This window comes from Centropristis striata, chromosome 2 (assembly GCF_030273125.1).
Source record: "Centropristis striata isolate RG_2023a ecotype Rhode Island chromosome 2, C.striata_1.0, whole genome shotgun sequence".
Lineage (NCBI taxonomy): Eukaryota > Metazoa > Chordata > Actinopteri > Perciformes > Serranidae > Centropristis > Centropristis striata.
In genome coordinates, this window is record NC_081518.1 from 6,110,752 (window position 1) to 6,132,730 (window position 21,979).

Here is a 21,979-nt window from a genome sequence, read left to right on the forward strand (position 1 = left end):
TTATGGGGGAAAAGAGACACTTTTGTTGTGTTTACAGCACTGATTTATGTGTTTTCTTATCTGTCTGAACATGCAATGAACTGAAAACAATATTTAACAGCATGTACAAGAAAGCAGAAAAAAGAAAACCAAAAAGGTAACAGCCAGAGATGGAAGCATCATCGAAAGTAGTAATTTTCATTCAGGTATTCATACTTCAAAGAGTGTCAGCACTGCCACTGTTCCTTGAAATCTTGTTCCTGCTTTGTGAATTCAAGCAAGGGCGCAATTTGGCAAAGTATCCCCACAAGTTCAAACATATTTCCTTTTACAGCATGAGAAAGTTCCACATGAAAATAAACTTGGAAAGCTTGTGTCCCTGTGTTTAAGGGGCTGTGCACGATATTCAGAACAGCAAGGAAATATTTGCTATGTAAAGGCGTAGTGGAGAAAGGGCGCCACGCTCCCTCTGTGTGTGTTGTCATCCCAGCTTTTCTCTTCTTTGTTTTGGAAGCTGGTCTGGCTGCACGTGCATGTTAGTGCTTTCCCTCCCTTTGGCGACTCGCCACTACTTTCCTTAACATTGAATGCTGCCTGGCCAGGCTTCTGCAGGAGATTGATGCTCATATGGAGGTAATCCACTGATAATACCAGCATTCGGGTTGGGACTATTTACGTTACTGCTGATGAGCACCGCTCTCCTGTGGAAGAAGGTCACCCAAGTGAGGACTGATTATGAATCCCACTGCATTTTTTGATAAGGCCCGCCCTGTGTATAGCAGCCCAGTTGGTGATTAAGGTTTGGATGCCCCATTGGTTAGGGGGTAGCATTGAACAAATAAGGTACCTTGTGGGAGCATGGACACCTGGGCACTCCTAGCGCTTGAATGCTATGCAGTGTAAATCTTGCCAAGAAATGCAACTAATCCCCAGTTACAGTTGTTGTTTAACTCTTGCTTCCCTGGCGTTTGCTATTCCTTTCAACAATCTCCCACGGGAAAGTGTGGAGCGGCAGCAATTGGCTAACCAGTTGCCATCACTAGCTTGTAGCTAGCAGTGCCAGCTGCTGCTATGGCTGCATGCTTCCTATAATATGTCCATGCATCTGAGGCAAAAGTCATGTGTAGCTAGGCCTGTCACGACAATTATTCACACATTTTGAACCAGTTCTAACAGGAAACTGATTATCATCTCCCATCTTGAATCATTACTTGTTTTGTTTTTTTAGCTCAGTTCTTATTGTGACTTTTAACGAAGAAGCCCCTGGTATCAGAAACGTGTGTTTGTGATGATAAATCCCTGCAGGGCTGGCGGAGGAGGATGAAGGTGTGACTTACTACATCCGTTACTGCCCAGAGGACGACAGCTACCTGGAAGGTATGGACTGCAGCAGCCAGGGAGACTGCAACCATAGCCACAACCACAACCACAGCCAGGGGGACTGTGTCACCGTCATGCAGCCGGGCGGAGCCCACACTGATGAATGTCAGGAGGCCGTGGAGGGGTGGGCCGAGGAGGCGGAGGCGGAGGTGGAGGGGGAGGTAAGAGAGGAGGAATGGGTGGAAGATGAGGAGGGAGAGGTGGCAGTGAGGGAGGAGTGGAGAGAAGAGGAGGAAGAGGTGAGGGAAGAGTGGAGAGAGGGAGATGAGGAGGCGAGGGAGGAGTGGAGAGAGGAGGAGCAGGTCAGGCAGGAGCAGTGGGCGGGACGAGAGAGGCATAGCGTGGAGGAGTGGGCCGAGGGAGAAGGAGGAGAGGTCCGCTGCGAGGTGGTGGAACAAGATCCAGACGAACAGATTTACAATGGAAGACCAGAACCCATCCTGGACCACCACCATCACCACCACCTCCACCACCAACCCGACACCCTGCACACCCGAGAGGAGGAGGAGGAGGAGGAGGCAGAGAGCGAGGAGTACTGTCCAAATGAGGAGGAGGATGAGGAAGGTGACGAGGAGGAGAGACATGGGAGGGCCTACACCGGAGACTACTACGCCCCAGAGGACAATGGGAACTCGGTGCGAGTGTCTCCGTACCGTAGCCGCAAGGTGCTGGTGGTGGAGGGGGAGACGGGGGAGGAGGCGGAGGAGGACATTGACCAAATTGTTGCGGAGATCAAGATGAGTATGAGCATGGGCAGTCTGAGCAGCGGCACCGATCAGAGCCCGGAGGAGCTGGCGCAGGACCCCGCACCAAGCGACTACCCTCACCCGAAGCCTGACCCGGCCCCCTACCCGCCTGCCCACCACCGCCACGACAGCAGGCCCAAGTCCCTGAACCTGCCCTCCATGCACCACAACAACCCCGACCTCCAGAGGGGCATCAAGGCACATGCACGCTCCCCCGACGACCGGCAGAGATGGCAACAAGAGCAGGTGAGCTGCTTATAAAAGGTCACGTTTGTTGTTTTTCCCATGAACCCTATGAATGCATCATCCTTGGTTTGTTTTTCCAAATGAACATAAAACCATTGGGCATGAAAAATCTATCCCATGACAGGAGATTTGGTCAGTCACAGGTCATTTCAGATAGAGAGCGTTCCTATTTGTTATTATCACAGTCTGTCATTTAAAAGGGTTTTATAGGCCACAAGTTTGCAGAGAAATCAGGACGGTATTTCCTAATAATAATGCCACTATATAACCACATTGGGATCACAATCAGGATCGTAATGATGAAACGAATGACTAGCACATGTACAGGTTACTGTATGAACAGGGGCTTACACAGTAAAATCAGCAGACCCAAATTAACACTGGAAGAGTTGATCTTAACACTTTTAAAGTGTCTATATGGGTCCACACCTCATAATTTAACACTTTTTCGAGTGTTGGTACCTTTACACTAAGTTAGTGTAAATTTGACTCCTTTTGGCGTTAAAAACACTTGAGTTAACACTTGAGGTGTGAAATACAGGATCAGAGTTAAGAGGAAGAAGTTGAAAGTCAATATTTAAACATTTACACTTACAGGTTTGATTCCTTTTTACACTCGGTTTTGACAACAACTATTTATCGACTGAGAGTTAATTATAATGGATTAACTCTATCCAGAGTATAATGAACTCTACTAGTGTATGTCTATTTTAACACCAAGAATTCAACTCTTCTCAATTTGCTGTGTAGGACTGAGATAGGAGAACTGCAGGACGAGGACTGTATTTTCAAATTCTGGAAGGTTATTTGCCTTTTCCAGAAATGTGCATACTGCAGCTTTAATATAGACAGAGCAGATGCAAGAAAAGATCATTTTACAGTTGATGTGGTCAATTCAGTCCAAATCTAATGTACATTTTGTCTGATCAAAGCTGTAATTATGTAATCATTTTATTTACAGCTTGAGCTAATGTTTGCTTGACAGGCTGACAGGACAGACTGCTTTACAGACCTGATTCCTGCAGGTCCTGTCCTAATCCTAAATCAAGTTTAAGTTTTAAGGATTCCCATCATTTACACCTGACTATCACCAAACTACCTGTTAAGGTTCCTGTCTGAAAATTGATGTGAGGTGATGAATTAGACTCACCAGTCCATCCAAATGATGTTTTATTTCTCAGTATAAAACGAGACAAACAGCGGCATACAGAGAGCACATTAACCAGACAGCAGCCCAGAGATTCATTCTGTAGTTAGATGACAGCCAGCTGAACTGAAAGTCGATGAATAAATATTCCCCGCTTGTTAAGACATTGTTAATAATGTGTGTCATAGCCCCATTAAAATGGCAGCCCTGCAATTTGAAAATTGCAGTGGCTTTTTATTCCTGAAATGATTATTGCTCTCCCTTCCCTTAAAAAAAAGAAAAGAAAAAAGGCTGAATTTGAAGCTTTTTCACAGCAGCCCTTTTTTACGTGTCATTTCAGCCAAAGCACAGGTGTTATTAACGAGACTAACGACGTGCACAATACCCGGACTAGGGCCATTTATTTTATTATAAACACTGGGATTTTTTTATGCTATGTCCTGTTTGAATGTCGTATTTTAAAAAGGTCAAAGAATAAAATCAAATGCAAGTGGAAAAGTCAACATTTTTCTTAACCCATAAGAACCCATGGTGACACCCGTGTAACAAACACTTTAAATCTTCTAGAATCTCCCATATTCAGCTTTATGCTTCACATTAACTCATTAAATCCCTAAGCGACACAAATATCGTAAACATAAATACCATAAACGCCCAATGTAACGTATATATGTCCCATCACAGATCTTTAACATTTAGGGGTAGAATTTCTTTTTAAAACATTATAAATGTGTTCTATGTGGTCCACTTGGTCTGTGGTATATCCCCCATAATTTTCCTTTAAGGATTACTGGGTCTGGGTTCTTATGGGTTAAATTCAGTGAATGATGAATTTCAACTGAGAGCCAGTGACTTCTTCATTTCTAATGTGTTGAATCAGGACGTATACAGAGAACGGCTCACATAAGAAAACATGGAACATACAGAAATAATATGAATCTGGTCAGAGCCTTTGCAGAAAATGTACCGACATTCAGGCTATTTTAACCCTCTGGAGTCTCCAAAAGCTCCAAATACAGACTTCTTCATCACATCCAGACTAGAAAACAAAGCAGCGTGGAGCCCTACTGTAAATTTACCTCTAAAGTTCTGGCTGTAAACTCCATGAGGCCAGTTTCAGTTTGATGATGATATACCAAGTAAAACTGGAGACAAGGACAATTATATTTAGTATAAAATGATAGAACTGGATGTAACCCTCTTATATGTTATATTTGCAACCTTTGTTCACATTTGCAACATTTAAGATTCTTTATTGAGCATGATAGTGTTTTGATCACATTTTATGTTGGACTAAAGGACTAAAAAAGACACAAAATGACCAAAAAAAGACACAAAATGACTAAAAAAAAATACACAAATTGACAAAAAAAAGACATAATGACGAAAAATAGACACAAAATGACAAAAAAAGGACACAAAATGAGAAGACAAAATTACCAAAAAAAAACAGAGGAGACACAAAATGACTTCAAGACACAAAATTTTGTTACCCTAAGCACACAAGACACAAATGAATAAAAACCAGAGTTGGATAACAGGATCACACACAATCACAAGATCACATTTATTGTTGGTTTTTCTTTGTTTCTTTTTGGTTCAAAATGTTGATCCAGTAAGTCAGAATAAAAAATCAATTATTATTAGGTCATATAGGTGAGGTTGTGCTGAAAAACATATACCAACATGGCATTTTAACATTTTTAAAGTGGTGTATACAGGCAGGATGAAAAGGATTCAAAAATGGACAAAATAGCCCAAAAAGACTCCATAGAGTTAAGGCTTCGTGGTAGAAGCTTTTTACCACAGTGATTATTGTAGCTTTGTGGTGAGAAGATGAGTGACTTGACATGTTGCTTATCGTCGTCCAGAGAATAGCTGGAGCCTTTCCCCTCCCCCATGCTACCTTGACATGTCCCCCTCCTCATCTCTCTGCCTGCCACAGCCCTGGATGAACACACACACCCTCTGTACAGTCACGTCGATGGAGTCAAACACATGCAGCGCTCCCCCATCTTCTAAAGTCAGATGGTAAAAGGAGAGCAGGAATAGTCTCCTGTGGGCAGCATGCTGATACACACCTGCTCCACAGTGCTCAGTACATGTTAGATTCAGTGTGTAGCTCATATGTGGCGCAGAACTGGGTCAGACTGTGTAACTAGATTAAACTGGGAGAATGTACAGCACACGGCAGACTCAGATTGCTCCCAAACTCTCCGAGATGATTCGCCCGTCCTCGTGTTATCAAATGAAACGTTCTCTGTGCAGCACTTCAACATGACCTTTGAATGAACCAGGACAACAATAAATCCAATAAAAGCTTTGCCGCACAGCATGGAGTCAAAAGATTATGAATAAGAAGAGTTACAAAGCAGCGGGAGGTCATCTGCTCACATATTCTGTGGGTGTGATGTGTTTGAGGAAAGCAGAGCACATTACACAGTCTCATTTTTAATGGTGTTGAAATTATCAGCAGTGTTTCATTATTTCTTGGTATGATCACAAACATTTCCTATAATATCCTGCTTCTTTCAGTCAAATGTTTTTACTTCCTTACAGTTTGTTTTATCACACCAGTCTTTGGCTTTTCTCAAATAGGTTAACTGTTATCCACTAGTGTTTGAACACTGTGCTATATGTATTTAGTATTACAGTAGTCTCTATTTAAAAAATCTTTCATGATCCACCCAGTGGCCCTCATTTATCAAGCAAGCGTTCGACAGAAAGTGAGTGTAAAGTGGACGCACGATTATTTCTTTGCAAGGATCGGCATTTATCAATCTGGACGTGAGCAGAAGGTTCGATCAGATCTCACGTCTGCTCTCAGCTCGTACGCAAATTTGAGTCAGCGTGAAATTCACACGAGTCGCAGAATTGATCTTAGACTATAGTTTCTGATTGTAGCTTGTAGCTGATAAAACTTTACAGTGTTTTGTTTTTTAATGGTGATAAACTAAAACATGTTAAGGCTTCTAAAGTCCTGTGTTTTTTTGACTCGTTCATCCACCCCGACTTTGTCCCTATGTGGACTTTGTCGATCTTTATACTAAGTTACCGGACCTCCTCCTTTAAGGTGCATAACTATGATGGTTAGATGTGATTTGTAGTGCAATACAGTGTCCTCATAAATTCAGATAGAAAATCATGCAAAAATAATTCAATTTCCGTCCTGTAAACTTCACTTTTTTCCTATTTAAAATTAAGTGGATTCAGTGGAGTTCAGATGTTTCTCAGTTTCTCGGGACAGTCGGTTGTGAAATCAGAGATGGTGTGAGTTAAATGAGATGATGACTCGGAATAGAAATGTTAATAGTTTATTGTTTTTTTTAAATCAATTAACAAAATGTAAAGCGAGTTAAGAGAAGAAGAATCTAAGTCAAATCAATATTTGGTGTGACCACCCTTTGCCTTCAAACCAGCATTGATTCTTCGAGGCATTTTTTCACACCTGTTTAAGACTTTTGCACAGAACTCTACCTCACCAAAGCCAGCTTGGAAAAGCAGCTTGTCACTAAAATGAGAATAGTTGCTCCAGCTGAAGTGATCCTGAGCTGAAGCATGTTCCTCCAGTCCTCACCCTGACCTCTGACCTACCGTAGACGTTACAATATTAAATGGAGCAGCTGTGGTGACAAACTATGGTCATAGAAATGCAGCTGCGCTTCTGAAACTGTAGCCTCTGGGACTAGAAGGTGTCCAGGTGGAGGATTTCAGTAGTCTAAAGTGATAGCTCATTTTGATTGATTTTCTATCAAGACACTCCTCCTACATACAGACTGGTAAAAGCCTGAGTGTACCAGAAAATTATGATATTATTATATGTTGTGCCTTAAAAAACAAACATATATTAATATAGAGTGACTCACGTTCATAAAAATATAGCATTTTCAGTGTCATCTTTTAAAACTCTTCTTAAAACTCACTTTTATCGTATGGCCTTCCCTTAGCCTTTGACTTGTTTTAAATAGTTTTATTATGTGTTTTTAATTGTCTCATGTTTTTATTGTTAAGCACTCTGTTACCTTGATTCGAAACTTCTTCTGAAAGTCAGAAAGAAAGAAATTATTTTAATGCATAAATAGGTACAATTTTAAATATTTTAGGTGCAGTTTTTTTACCTTTTTTTTTACTTTAGAGAATAGATACATCTTTTTGAAGGTGACATGGATTGAGTTGCAGGGTGCAGTAAATTTAAGTGAGGATTACATCTTCTAATTTGCAATATTTTTATTTTTTTTGCATTTAAATAAGATAATCTGAGTATTTCTCGCAGCATAATGAAAATTATTTCTTTATTTCTTTACCTTTAGCTTCAGAAACTGCATTAAAAAGTAGGACAATATACATAATTTTAGCTAATCTTGAGGCTGATTAGATTTGAAGAAGCTGCAGGAATGCATATCACGCACTCAATTACAAGAAAAATCCTTCTAAATCTTCCCTGTCGTTTACACATGTTCAAGTTGGCAGAAGCTGCTCGCCCACACAGTGGTGCGCTTGTGAATGCTAAGTATGCTAAAAGTTTAATTAATGATGATTTATTGATGATAAAGTTCTACATGTAGCCTCTTAAAGATTCCTTACTACAGATGAATGTGTGTGTGTGCAGAGTTTGACTGGAATCTGTACATGAATGTGGTTTTGTAGAGCATCACAATCTGTCCCACCAAACGACAACACGAGTCTAATTAATTTAATGGTTGTTTGTACAACTGAGTTGGGCAGCGTGATGAATACTGATCAGGACTTTTTGTTTCTCTTCGCAAAGGAGCCTCCAACGTCATGTTTGTCAAAATTAATTTCAGTTCCAGACGCTCAGCAGCTTCGACTGAATTTCACTTTTTCACTGCCACACCACAGAGGAGGAGGTTTTATCGACGGGAGAATTTCATTTCAGGCGGTAAAACGATCGAATGTTAATGAGCAGTTGTAGACTGCAAGATTGATATCCACGGGAATAAATGTAATCCTCCCTCTGTGTGATTATATGGATGTTCTGTATATGCCCATATATATACGTGAGGACGAACGAAAGACAGAACTTAACCATGTGACAGCTTTAATCACACTGCTGCTCATGGGCACACAAAGAATGCGTCACCCTTATTGTGATTGTGTGTTTTTGTATTTAATATATTTATTTAAGTCTCCTTTGTAGCACTCTAAAGCAGGGGTCTCAAACTCAAATTACCTGGGGGCCACTGGAGGCAGTATCAAAATGACCAAAAAAAGACACAAAATTACATTAAAAAAAAAAAAAAATTACCAAAAAAGACACAAAATGACAAAAAAGACACAAAATGACAAAAAAGACACAAAATGACAAAAAAAAAAAAAACCACAAAATGACAAGAAAGACACTAAATTATTTTTTTAAAAAGACACAAAATGACCCAAAAAATACACAAAATAACTTAAAAAAGACACATAATTATTTAAAAAAAAGACACAATTACCAAAAAAAGACACAGAATTACCAAAAAAGACACAAAATTATTAAAAAAGACACAAATTTATTAAAAAAAGACACAAAATTATTTTAAAAAGTCACAAATTGATTAAAAAAGACAAAATTATTTAAAAAAGACACAAAATCACCAAAAAATACACAAAATTACTAAAAAAGACGCAAAATTATTTCAGAAAAGACACATTACCAAAAAACTTTGTTATTATCAGACACAGCTTGTTTGTAGCAGGCCTTCATACACGTAAAAAACAACTTTCACATGTGACCCACACAATTCCAACCAGCAACACAAACACAAAGGAAAGATTTCCTACATCTTGCTGTTCAGTTTTATCCTCTTCTAATTTTTATCCACTTGCACCTGTTCTTCTGTGTTGACCTGCCAGGTGAGCAACGGTGCAGAGCAACCCAGAAAACAGCAGCGCTCCGACCTCAACGTTCCCCTGGAGAACAACAATGTACCCGAGGTAAGATGTTCTGTCGCAGTGCTCCCTTCATCAACCTTTAGATCTGATGCGAGGTTGTTCACGCTTTAGATGGAGGATATTGTTGTTTATGTGCCCGTGTGTGCGTACATGTGTGTCTGAGTAAATGAGTAATCGTGTAATTACAACCTCAGCTCATGTCCTCTGCTCACGGCGTGATGGCGTCCTGGTAATTGAGCAGCGTGTCTGCCTGCCGTTTTATGAGAACCATTTTTCACTGGGATGTCTGCGGCGGATGCTTCCTGTGCAGGCTCCGCCCACAGCTCCCTGTCCTTGGGGCGGAGTGACGTAAAACTTTCTGAATGTGTATTTGAGCAGGTTAGAGCAGCGAATGCATCCAGTGGGATGAATCTCATGAATCACTTCACATTTCACAGCTCCTGTCTATACCTTCCTCCTCTCTGCTTTACATCGGCTGTCTTACACCTCCCACAGAAATGTCGACATGTGAAGTGGATGAATAACACTTTCCACTCACTCCACGAAGACCTCTGCTGTGTCCTTGAGCAAGGCCCGTGTACCCAGCTGCTGCAGAATGTGTAGAAGGTGTAAAAGCATGTAACTGTGAATGTGGGACAGGGCGACTTTTTGCACCTCTTGCACATGTTCACATGTCGAGGTAAATTTTAAGCCTAATAATGTTCTGGGGTTGAGGCGAAAGATAGCAAGTGATGTTATGTCGCTCCTGCAGCAAGTTAAAGTCACAGTGAGTCAACGTCGAGCCTAAAGTCTGGTTAATGCCAAAAAATGCCCAAAAAAAGAGAGAGAGAATGAGTATTTGCTTGGTTGTGTTTGTTACTGATAGTTGATTAAACTTTTTGATCATTTTTGTTCTAAAAAAAGTTTCAGGGTAACATAAATACACTATTTATTTGTGTAAATTGATTTTCTAGACTGATAAAACTTTAGGTAACGGAGTGTTTTGGTATTCCTCTGGAACATGTTATGATAAGACTAGGTTAATATGGAGTCAAATATAGCAGTAAAAACTCCAATCGTTATCTCACTTCTCCATTTATTATATCTATTTAGCCACAAAAACAATATAGAGCATGTATGTTTTCAGTTAACCTGCAATTTATTAACTTTATGCAAAAAGCAGTTTGTGTCCAGTGAAAAAAAATGTTTTTCACAAGGTAACAAGCTAACTGGAACACATTTATGTGCAGATGCACATGCATGCACGTGCATACAAAAATCGCCTTCAAAATAAAAGCACAGTGGTTATATTTCTAATTACAGGGACAGCAGACTGTGGTCCCCGGGCCGCCTAATGCCCAGGTCTGCTCTAGAAAGTGACTTTAATTTTACTTGTTTTTCATTATTTAGTTTGATTGCTAAACATAGCTTACATTACACTATATTCCTTTTACTTGAATGAAACAAGGTCTTGAATTCATTTTATTGTGGACAGACTTTATATTGGACTGACGGAAAACCCAGATTTCCAGTGAAGGGATTAATGTCCTGCAGTGCATTCTTTGTTTGTCATATGTGCTTGTTTTAAAGAGAAGATGATTGAATATAATACTGAAATATAAATGACTAGTTTTTAAAATTAACTTTGGGTACATTCTTTGTTATAATAAAAGACAGATGGTGCATAAAATACATAAAATGTAAGGTGCAGCCCTTTACTGCTCATACAGAACTTAGCAGGGGTGCATTGTGTTTTGCATAATAGGAAGGTCAACCTGCATGTTTGAAGACTAAACACAACCACAGATGTAATAGCAATAATTTGCCCTTTCTCATAAAAGGACAGAAAATATGTGATGCTCCTTTACCTTAAAAATTCTCTCCTCGTCTGGTTGTTTTTGTCCCAGACATGCCAAACTCACATCAAAGAATTAGCAGTGATGAAGGCTGGCTGTTGCTGTGCTTGATGTTGCCTGTGTCTCGTCCAAAACTTTGAACTGAACACACAGCAAACACACAACCAGCAGCCAACTGGCATGTACGTTCTGCACCTGCAAGAGAGGAAATAACTCTCCATACTAGCAGGAGGCTGTCGTCTATAATCGACATTATAAAAAGGGGAAAACTGGAAGACAGAGGACTTTGGATATGCAAATCATTGTTATGATTTATACATGAAACAAAGCAAAGTCTTCCTGCCATTTTCACAATAATCAGTCTGTTTTCAGTCGCTTTATTCCAGAAGGCTGCTTCGTTGTGAAAATATTCTTGTATTGGAATGATCAGATGAGATAAAGAGGAAGAATGAGAGGAGCTTTCTGTGTTTTCCCTCATGAATTTAGTCTTTTGCTTGCTTAACTCACTTCGTGCACTGATTCACTTAAGCTCAACAGCCAATCAGAGTGATCTCTCTCACCGATGAGCTCCACAGCCGAATCAACATGCTCAATCGGCAGAAAAGCCGTTATAACAAGAGTCCGATAAGCACCAACGATGTGGGAAACACCTCAAAAACTAGGGCTGCAGATGTTTACTGATGGTCCGTCTGGTGTGTCAGGGTCTTAACACTTAATATGAAGTGAATCAGCAGGCTTTGCTGAAATATTTGGACTTTGAACACCACATCCAGAGGCTAAAATTATAAGTAAAGAGAGCTTTCAGCTTTCTCCCACCACAATTTGAATTCCATTGGTATACAGCAGTATTGTAGTAGTCTAGGTTGTTCATCAGAAAAGTACGGTGGCCCTGAAGTGCAAACCACACCAGCAATCCACACAACACACCAGCAATTCACACAACACGCCAGCAACATTTTGTGGTGTTGTGGCAAATTGCTGGCCTGTTGTGTGAGTTGCTGGTGTGTTTTGCACTTCAGGGCCACCGTAGAAAAGAGTATTTCATGAACAGCGTAGCTATTGCTAAATACTGACATTAAATGATCTGTCTGGAAAGTGTCTTTCGCCATCTTCCATGACGCCCAACTACAGATACAGGTTCAACAGCCCTGTAGATGTTCATGTTATTTTGTCCCCCGCCGCCTTATTAAAAAGTGTTTCACTTTCCCGCTAGTGGATTGTACCACATTCAGTGATTTCCTGTTGATTCCATGCGCTGACACAGGCTGATTTAATGCAGTATTGTACCTTCAGCGGATGTTAGCCAAGTGTAAAACCTAATAACAGAACCACATTTACAGGTTTTGATTGGTTTATTTATTTCTTACTTCCCCCGAAACCTATTCAAAATCACTTATCTGTCATATCCTGTTTTTGTCTTGCAGCCAACAAAGAAGGTTGCGTCGTTCCCGAGCTTTGTCGATGGTAAGTTAATCTGTCTGCACACCTGTTTGATGATGAAATCAAAATATTGTAATTGCACGGAGCCATTCCAAGTATTACTTTGCTGTCAGACTGTCATCTCACAGGCCTGACAGAACGCTTCCAGTGCTCTTTCCCTGCCTGCGGGCAGATGCTAGGGCCAATAATGTGTGAGGGGCTTAGCTGCCTGTCTGCTCCTTCAGATCATGACAGCGCATTGTGTCCCTGAGTGGGTGTCTGAGAGTCCACATCTACATATCACAGACGCAGATTAATCTCAGCCCAGCCTCCCACCAGTACTGCAACTCCATCAGCTCACAGCCAGTGGCCTTCTCACTGCTGAATCCCATCCAGCCTGTTATCACCGTATCCCCATCTCCAGAGCAACAGCGTTTTGGCTCCGTTTCTCCAAACAGCACGTTAACTGCAGCGAATACAATGCCCTCTCCACCACACAGTGGTCTCACAGCACTCTGTCTTTCCCCGTGTCTCCCTGTTAATCACCGTCCTCTCTGCTTCTCCCTGGCCCAGTCCCAGGACCCTGCGAACCAGAAGACCTGATTGATGGAATAATCTTCGCTGCTAACTACTTGGGCTCCACTCAGCTGCTGTCTGAGAGGAACCCCTCCAAGAACATACGCATGATGCAGGCCCAGGAAGCTGTCAGCAGGGTCAAGGTACTCAAACACACACACACACACACACACACACACACACACACACACACACACACACACACACACACACACACACAGTGTTTAGTTTGTTTTGAAGATATCCCTATCCATAATGCAGCAGTTTTTCCAGTCATGCCGTTTCCTCGCACAGATTTAAATAATTGTTTTTGACCCAAAAAGTCCAGGATTTTACCTCAGCAACTAATAGACAGGAAGTTTCTCAGGAAACCAAGAACATTTTATTAAACAGGAACATACCTGTGTGAACCAGGTAATAAACTTAGTTCCTCCAGGTGTAAAAATACATTTAAAAATGTACATTTTTTAAAAAAAGCTCCTGCTGAATTTTCCATTATTTGCATAAGTGTGAATATTCTGTTCATTGCATGTTTAATAAGTGCTACCTAATGAATTATGATTACCTTATTTATGATTTGTTTTTTACTTACTTGCTTTTTTAATTAAAGGTGCAATATGTGATTATGGAGAAAGACTTCTGACTTCTGTCCCAACTACCAGTATCAGTATTTATTGACTTGGGAATAAATCTCAACAATAAACTCTTTCTGCAGAATCGCATACTGCACTGCAAAATTATTTTCATTGAAAAAAAAGGCCGCATGCCTATCTGTAAGACAATAACAAATACTAGTTTCATGATGAAATGTAAGCTAAATGCTTCCACTGTGTTTTAGTTCAAGAGTGTTATACATATTTTGATGATTATCCAGATAATATCCCAAATATTGGGAACATGGATGACAAAAAAATTTAGTCCAGGAACTATTGGTGTGGAGTTTGCACAGTTGAATGTTTCTGATTGGTCAAACACAGAAACTGCAGCTACTTCAACTATTGTGCAGCTTTATTCACAAATAAGGGAAGTAATGGGAATCATTAATTCATTGGGATTAGGGGTGGATATTTGTTGTTGTTAGTTCACACTAAAAACAAGGTAATGTTGTTGGCTTTCCCTCTACTTCAAAAAAAAAAAAAAGAGTGAATGAGCCAAGAGAGCAGCGAGCGAGTGAGACAGAAAGCCGTGGTGGAGAGAGCAGGCGAACACATGAGAGAGAGGGAGTGGAGATGAGAGAACAAAGAGAATGAACAAGTGAAACATACTAATTGTTTCATGGTGCTTATGTTCTTCAGCAGAAACAAACAACCATAAAACACCCAGTTTTCAGCGTCCTTTTTATTCATTTGTTACACCAAGCTCAAACATCAAAGCACAACAGGACGGCTGTGTTGTTTTTCTCCTTGTGTGTGAACATTGCATTTCTAACAGCGCCATCATTTTTTTTATTGAATCGTTTTAATTTGCCTAATCTTTACAGTTCTTCAGATGAGGTGGAAATGCAAATAGGAATGCACAAAATGGACTATTAGTTCTTGAGTGTTTTTCAGCTTGTCTCGTAATTCCTGCAGCTGATTGGTACTCTTGGTCGCTTTGTGCAGGACTGATTGAGACTAAAGAGCTGGTTTTGTGATTTACAGTTGCACAGGTTTGGAAATTAGAGCAGCATTTGAAACGAGAAAGAAAAGTTGGGAACTAAATCAACACTGTAACTTGGTTTTAAAGTTGGGAACTTATACAGGTTCATCTCAAAAAATTAGAATATCATGTAAAAGTTCAATATTTTTGTCAATTATTTCAGAAAATGAAACTTGTATATTATATAGATCCATTACACATATAGTGAAATATTTAAATCCTGTATTTCTTGTAATTTTGATGATTCTGGCTTAGAGATAATGAAAACCCAAAACTAAGTGTTTCAGAAAATTTGAATATTACATAAGATCTATTTTTAAAAAAGGATATTTTAAACCAAAAAAAAGTCATGCTTCTATTAAGTATGTTCATTTCTCTACATCAATACTTGGTTGGTAGCCTGGCTAACACCAGACCAAATCTCATTGGAGATTAGGTCTGGACACCTACAATGCTTTTCTCCGTAGAGGAGGTGTGGTTTACGATCCTCCGGAGCCGTTTATTGGGCGCTTAGAATGTCTATCAAAGCGTCTGTAGGTAGCTCTTAGCCAATCAGATCAGTTATACCAGATGACGTAGTAGAGCAACAGAGATGGATGTTTGTTGTGTGTGTGTCTGTGAGAGAGTGTTGCTGCTGCTTTGCTTCTCCAGTTCTCGCTTTCTGCAAGATTATTTATTTTCACGCTTTATTCCCCCTCATGTCATTCAGCCACACACATCCACTGATTTTATGGGCAATAAACAAGCTGCTGCGGGTCTCTGGGGGCTCCGCTGTCTCCCGATTCGGAGCGAGATCACCGGCGGTGACCGGCGGTCTCACCGGCTCGGCGCAACGAGCCGCAGAAACCGCCCGAGCGGCGCTAATAGTCCCGCTACCGGTGATCTCGCTACGAGCCGGGGGACAGCGGAGCCCCCAGAGACCTTTCGCCTTTCAACTTTGGCTCTAAACTATTTAAAACACCATCTACAGCTAAAGAGAGTTTCGCGTCCGCAGCAGCCATGTTGGATCCGGAAAGCTTCCAAGTGCCGAGTAGTACGCGTCATCGTCTCACCGTCCCTCCCCGCTCTGTGATTGGATCCCTAAAACAGGGCTAGCGAAATCGCTTAGTTTCCAGACTGGCTGGAGGTTCGAAATCAAATTCGAGCGCGCAAGGCAGTCTGGGTATACCCAGGCTACTTGGTTGGGCTCCTTTTGCATGAATTACTGCATTAATACTTGGTGGCATGGAGGAGATCAGCCTACAGCACCATGTTGCTTCTATAGCAGCCTTCAGCTCATCTGGTGTCTCTCTCCTTCCTCTTGACAACAGCCCATAGACTCCTATGGGGTTGAGCTCAGCCCAGTTTGCTGGCCAGTCCAGCCCAGTAACACCATGGTCACTGAAGCAGCTTTTGGTACCTTTGCCAGTGTGGGCAGGTGCCAAGTCCTGCTGGAAAATGAAAGCAGCATCTCCAAAGAGCTTGTGGAAGCATGAAGACTCTAAAATGTCCTGCTAGATGGCTGCTATGTTGACTGTGGACTTCAGAAAACACAGTGGAGCAACAGCAGCAGAGGACATGGACCCAAACCACCACTGACCCAGGACCAGCACATTACACTTCTGATCAATATTCTAACGTTCTGAGACACTGAGTTTTGGGTTTTCATTATCTCTAAGCCAAAATTACAAGAAAAACAGGCTTGAAATGTTTCACTCTATGTGTAATGAATCTATATAATGTATGAGTTTCACTTTCTGAAATGATTGACAAAAAATATTGAACTTTTTCATGATATTCTAATTTTTTTTAGATATACCTGTAGATTGAGTACCTGGAAAGCTTCCTTGGTTCCTGGAAACGTTCCTGCAGTGGGGAACACTTATTTGAGAGCCTATTTCTCTCTATTCCAGGCTCTTAGAGGTGATGTTGAAATGTGTTTGTTCACACCCCGGGAGACCGCATCTGATCAGTGCTGTTGGTTTGCTGCCCCACTCTGAAAGAGCATTTTATATGACGGCAGTTCTCTCTCTTCTTCCCAGAGGTGCCAGCATAATGTTGCAGGCTTCTTGTTGTCGTTCAGGCTGCATTACTAACATTCACAATGCACAGCAGCAGCCTGCAGGAAACATGTCCAGTGGCTTTACATGGCTAATGCTGCATGTTTGATCGTATTTGTCATGCAGTATCTGGACTCATGTCTTACAGTGCTGCACATATCTGGAAGGAAAATACATCCACAAACCCAAGCAAACAAGGGAACCTCCGCTATTTCAGCATGTTGTTTAAACAGGGCTTTCCACGCTGATCTCATTACTGCATATTTAAATGCCTGCCCCACTGTAAACAAGTAGTGAATTATTGTTGAGGACATTTAGACTTCTTATAATCTAGCCTTCACAGTAAGCTTTATCATGACAGGCCACAATAATTGCTTTATTAATGTCTAAATGCACTAAAATAAAGATTATTTTAAGGAGGAACATGTTTTTAATCAAAGGTTGAATGTAGTTAAGTACATTTAGTCAGTATTCTATTTTGAGCTACTTGTACTGCACTTGATTATTTCCATTTTTTGTAACTTTATACCTCTACTCCACTTAATGTATTATTATATATTATAATATTATACTTTTTACTCCACATTTAGCTGACAGCTTAAGTTACTTTTCAGGTCAAGATTTAATATAAAAAACATGATACATTTAAAGTGACTGGACTTTTTTTTTCGTAATTAGAACCCCATAATAGTATATTAAGTAGTTAAAATGAGCCCTATCTTTCCAAAATTAAAACACTGCTTACATAAATGCAATAATACAAATGATATTTAGAATATATAAAACAATCTGAGTGGGTTCATTCTGCATTAATGAGTACTTTTACTTGTGATACTTTAAGTACATTTTGATGCTGATACTTTTTACTTTTACTAAAGTAGATATGAATACTTTTTCCACCACTGTTTATAATCTGGCTTATGTTTTGGTTTTTGATACACATTAAGCTCATGAAGGGAAAATGCAGCGCTTCCAGTGAACTTTTTAATGTTAATGTTTTCTAAAGTAGCCTATCTAATGAGGATGTCATTGCATCATTGCAAATCTTAATGTGTTTTGTCATTAATTACTTTGCTGATACTTGAGGTTGAGACTCTGCTCTGTACTCTGCTGGAAACACAGCTGATATACAGTCATGGAAAAAATTATTATACCATTTGTTTCCTTCAATTTCTTGTTCATTTTAATGTCTGGTACAACTAAAGGTACATTTGTTTTGACAAATATAATGATAACAACAAAAATAGTTCATAAGAGAAATTTAAAAAAAATAAGGGTGGTCTAATAATTTTTTCCATGACTGTGGAGCATGTCGGGGGGCATGCTCACATGGTTTGAATGTACATGCAAATTGAATCTTGTTAATCAAAACTATTTAATAATAGGGTAACACTTTACAATAACAACTAAGTGGTGTTTATAGATGGTTTATAGACCAGTTATTAACCATTTAAAAAGTGCTATACATATTTAATCTTTAAATGTTTTCAACCAATTTCTTAAAGGTATATGAATCATTTCAAAATCATTAACATACTTAATATGGTGTTAAAAATGTTAAAATGAGTGCAATTAAAACTATTAATTATATGTAATTGTTTGTTAATGGTAAAGTAACTATAAACTTACAATAATATATCATCTATTTGTCATTTATGAATGATGTAGTTAGTTAAACATTAATAAATTATGTATTTCCATTCTAAATGGGCTATATACGGTTTATAAATGATGATCAAACATCAATCTGTTTACCATTCATAAATGATGGTTATTGTAAAGTGTTACCAATAATAGTAAAGCCGTCCGGCTGCTGGCATTTACAGAAAGCTCTGTTTAAATGCTTCATCATTTGCACTTAATAGTTATCATGTGGTATTCTCAGTTTTACGTCTGGTCATCGGCACTGTTTGCGTGGAGAACAAAACATTACAGTCATATATTAGGCGTGAGTGGTCTTTTAGGGCAGCTAAAGAAGTTGTCCAGAATGGGCTGCAGGGTTGCTGGTTTGACACAGCTGGTTGGGTAATGGGACTGCTGGCATGTGAACCTAATATTCCCCTTGTTGACACTTGCTCCTGCTGTTCACTAATGTTGCTGTGATGATGATATTCCAGTGCAGTTTGGGATAAATACTGCGGACGGTACCAGCGCAGCATAGAAGAGCTCGACTCACATTATTTTTGATTAGCTTGATTGCTTTGTTCATCACTGCCTGAAGTCCTCCTTGTGTCCGACTTTACAAAAAAACACAATAAAAGACTTTAACCCTTTATCAGGCAAAGAACCATATTTGGTAACTTGAGCGGACATCTATAACAGGTCTCCTCACTCTCTGTGAGCTCATAGAACCACATGGATTTCTACATCACAGATAGTGACACTGTGGCATCTGACCAATCAATAATCATGCAAGATTCAAGCTTTCCTTTATTGTCATTGTATTAAAAAAGTATACAACTAAATTTACGTGTGCTACTCATATATAAGGTGCTTTAAAAAAAGACATTCAGACATTACGCATATGTAATAAGTAGTCTAAAAAGATAATAAATAGTTTAAAGGTAAAAGATAGAGTGTTTTTGTCTATTTAGGTTTGCTGTGGGAAAGAGACAAAAATACATATAATAATAATAACGACTCAATTGACCTCAATTTGCAATATTAAAATGAAACATTTTGCAAAAAGTCTTGTAATATCCTCCAATAACACTTCAGGGTTGACATTTTCAATTTCCAGGAGTGCCCTATAAAGGGTTAAGTGGGTGCTTGAAATCCTTGAAAATGCTTGAATTTTAATGTTGTATTTTCAAAGTTTGAAAAGTGCTTGAAATTCTTACTGTATTTCTCTTGCAATCTGACTATATCCATCTATAGACTATAGATAATCACATGTTCAATGTAAAAAATAATGAGTAGCCTATCTGAAATGAAGAGCGTTCCTCCTGAAAGTGTAACACCATCTCTGTTGGTATGGTTCAGTGAAATCTCCCCCTTTTAGTATGTAAGTACTCATCTAAAACATGCAATTTACAACAGGTGTAAGATACTGGAAAAGCTTGAACATTTACCTTGAAAGTCCTTGAAAAATGCTTGAATTTGACCACTGAAAAAGTGTACGAACCCTGGTTTTTGTCACTTTTCTTTGTGGCTTGTGTGTTGAAACCACATCATTTCGTGACACAATGACATAATGCAGCAGTGATGTTTTGCCCAGACACTAGTCCCTTTTATCTCCCTCTCATGTGAACACAAGCTTGGCTGTATTTCTAAATATTAAATGAACTCCTGTGTAGTACTAGTCTACTTTTAGAAAAACTGACATGCTGTAATGAGTGTTTGTCCGGCGGGAAACGTCAGGAATTAAAAGGGTAGAGAAAGAGAGACGGAGAAACGTACTGTACTTGTCTTGAAATATCAGGTCAGTTTTCTTGATGGGGTTCACTTGCACGATGTCGGCAAACGTCAGAATGTCATGAAAAATTAAACGGCAGCCAGTTAAAATCACCTTCCTGTCTGTGCCAGTGAAGAGATCAGTTTTGTTTTCTAAAATCACTCGATTGTCTCTATTTTAGCTTCATTTAGTTTCAGGTTCCTTATGTCTGGTAATGATGCGTAAATAAACATATATTTTGGCCCATCAATTATTTATATTTTTATATAATATTCCCACCACTTTCATTTTGCATGCTTTAGTTTAGTGTAATTTGTTCCACCACTACTTAGGATTGGAGGTTAGTGGTCCTTGTGCAGACTCATAAATTACTCTTAATGTGTATCAAATTGTGGCTGAAACGGATGCCTGCAAGTATTAATTTAATTATGCAAAAAAAAAAATGTAAATGTAAAATGCATCTAGGCTGTCCAGAGCCCAACACATAACAGAATTTTGATGCATAAAAACAATCATTTTAATCATTGATTTTTGGGAACATAAATAATTGAATAAACCAAAAAAGTCAAACTATTAAATGAAATATAGGCAGGGGTGTCAAACTGATCGATAAAATGTGGCTGCAGGTTTTTGTTCCAACCAATTATGAATATTAATATATTTTACTTCTGCCTATACTGCCCTACAAAGCCTAACTACATTTTTGGTCAAAATTGAGTTATAACTAAAAATGAACTCTTTCTGTTTGTCTGTTTTATCTTGTGACACAGTTTTAGATTTCAATTTTGTTTTATTTCAGAGAAATAATTATACAAAAACCACAAAATCCAACTCAAAACCAAGCAGTAATTGCACTTACCACAGTCTGCTTTGGATATATATACTAATTTAAACATAAAAATGATAAATTATGAGTTTATTTGAAAGGATTATCTAGATAGTGATGAAGTAAAAAAAAGTGAGATAAAATTATATTGAGATTAAACTATAACATTACTTTATAATATTAAGTCTAAAATACACACATCTTTGAATAGAGTTGTTAAACGCTTTTAAATATACTTATAACAAAATCAATTTGAAAATGTTAATTCACTGAAAACAAAATATAAAAGCTGAAATAAGACAACAACATTGTAGTTACTGCACTCTGTTTATCATTACTATTAGAACTTTTTACAGCAATGCAGTAACTATATTTTTGGGGTCAAAGGTCAAATAAATCATCTTGATTTTTGAGCATAAAAATTACATCATCAATACATGTAGAAATAAGTTTCATATCACTTACCTACATATAATCAATTTGTCTGGCCAGTTAAAACATGTTAAAAAACTTAAAAGCAGTTTTTCTCAGTTTTACCCGTTACTGCAGTTAGTGTTTGTAGGGCAGTATAGAGACCCCTAAATTCTACACACTTGTCGTTTTATTTTGTTAATTTAAAAAAGTAAATTACTGATAAACCCTTCGGAGTCTTGGGCTATTTTATCTGTTTTTGACTTTTCATTCTGCCACTTCAAAAAATTTTGGTATCATTTTTTTCAAAACACGAGCACTATGCTGGCTTACACAAGTGGAATATCATTTTGTAGTCACAGATTCAACCCAGAATCTCTAATAACTGTGCCACTCTGAAGGGGCACAACTCAATCAAAGGGAGTTATGTGATGGCGCAGGATCTGGA

General features: G+C 39.1%; 1 protein-coding gene across 2 annotated transcripts in view; it reads left to right on the forward strand.

The window, feature by feature from the left end:
- Positions 1-21,979, forward strand: part of apba2b (amyloid beta (A4) precursor protein-binding, family A, member 2b) — a 105,895-nt gene that overhangs the window by 55,694 nt on the left and 28,222 nt on the right. For both annotated transcript variants that reach the window (XM_059347015.1, XM_059347020.1), the window contains exons 4-7: positions 1,285-2,351; positions 9,355-9,435; positions 12,653-12,692; positions 13,221-13,366. In XM_059347015.1, the coding sequence (XP_059202998.1) occupies positions 1,285-2,351; positions 9,355-9,435; positions 12,653-12,692; positions 13,221-13,366 (1,334 nt within the window). The remainder of the gene's footprint in view (positions 1-1,284; positions 2,352-9,354; positions 9,436-12,652; positions 12,693-13,220; positions 13,367-21,979) is intronic.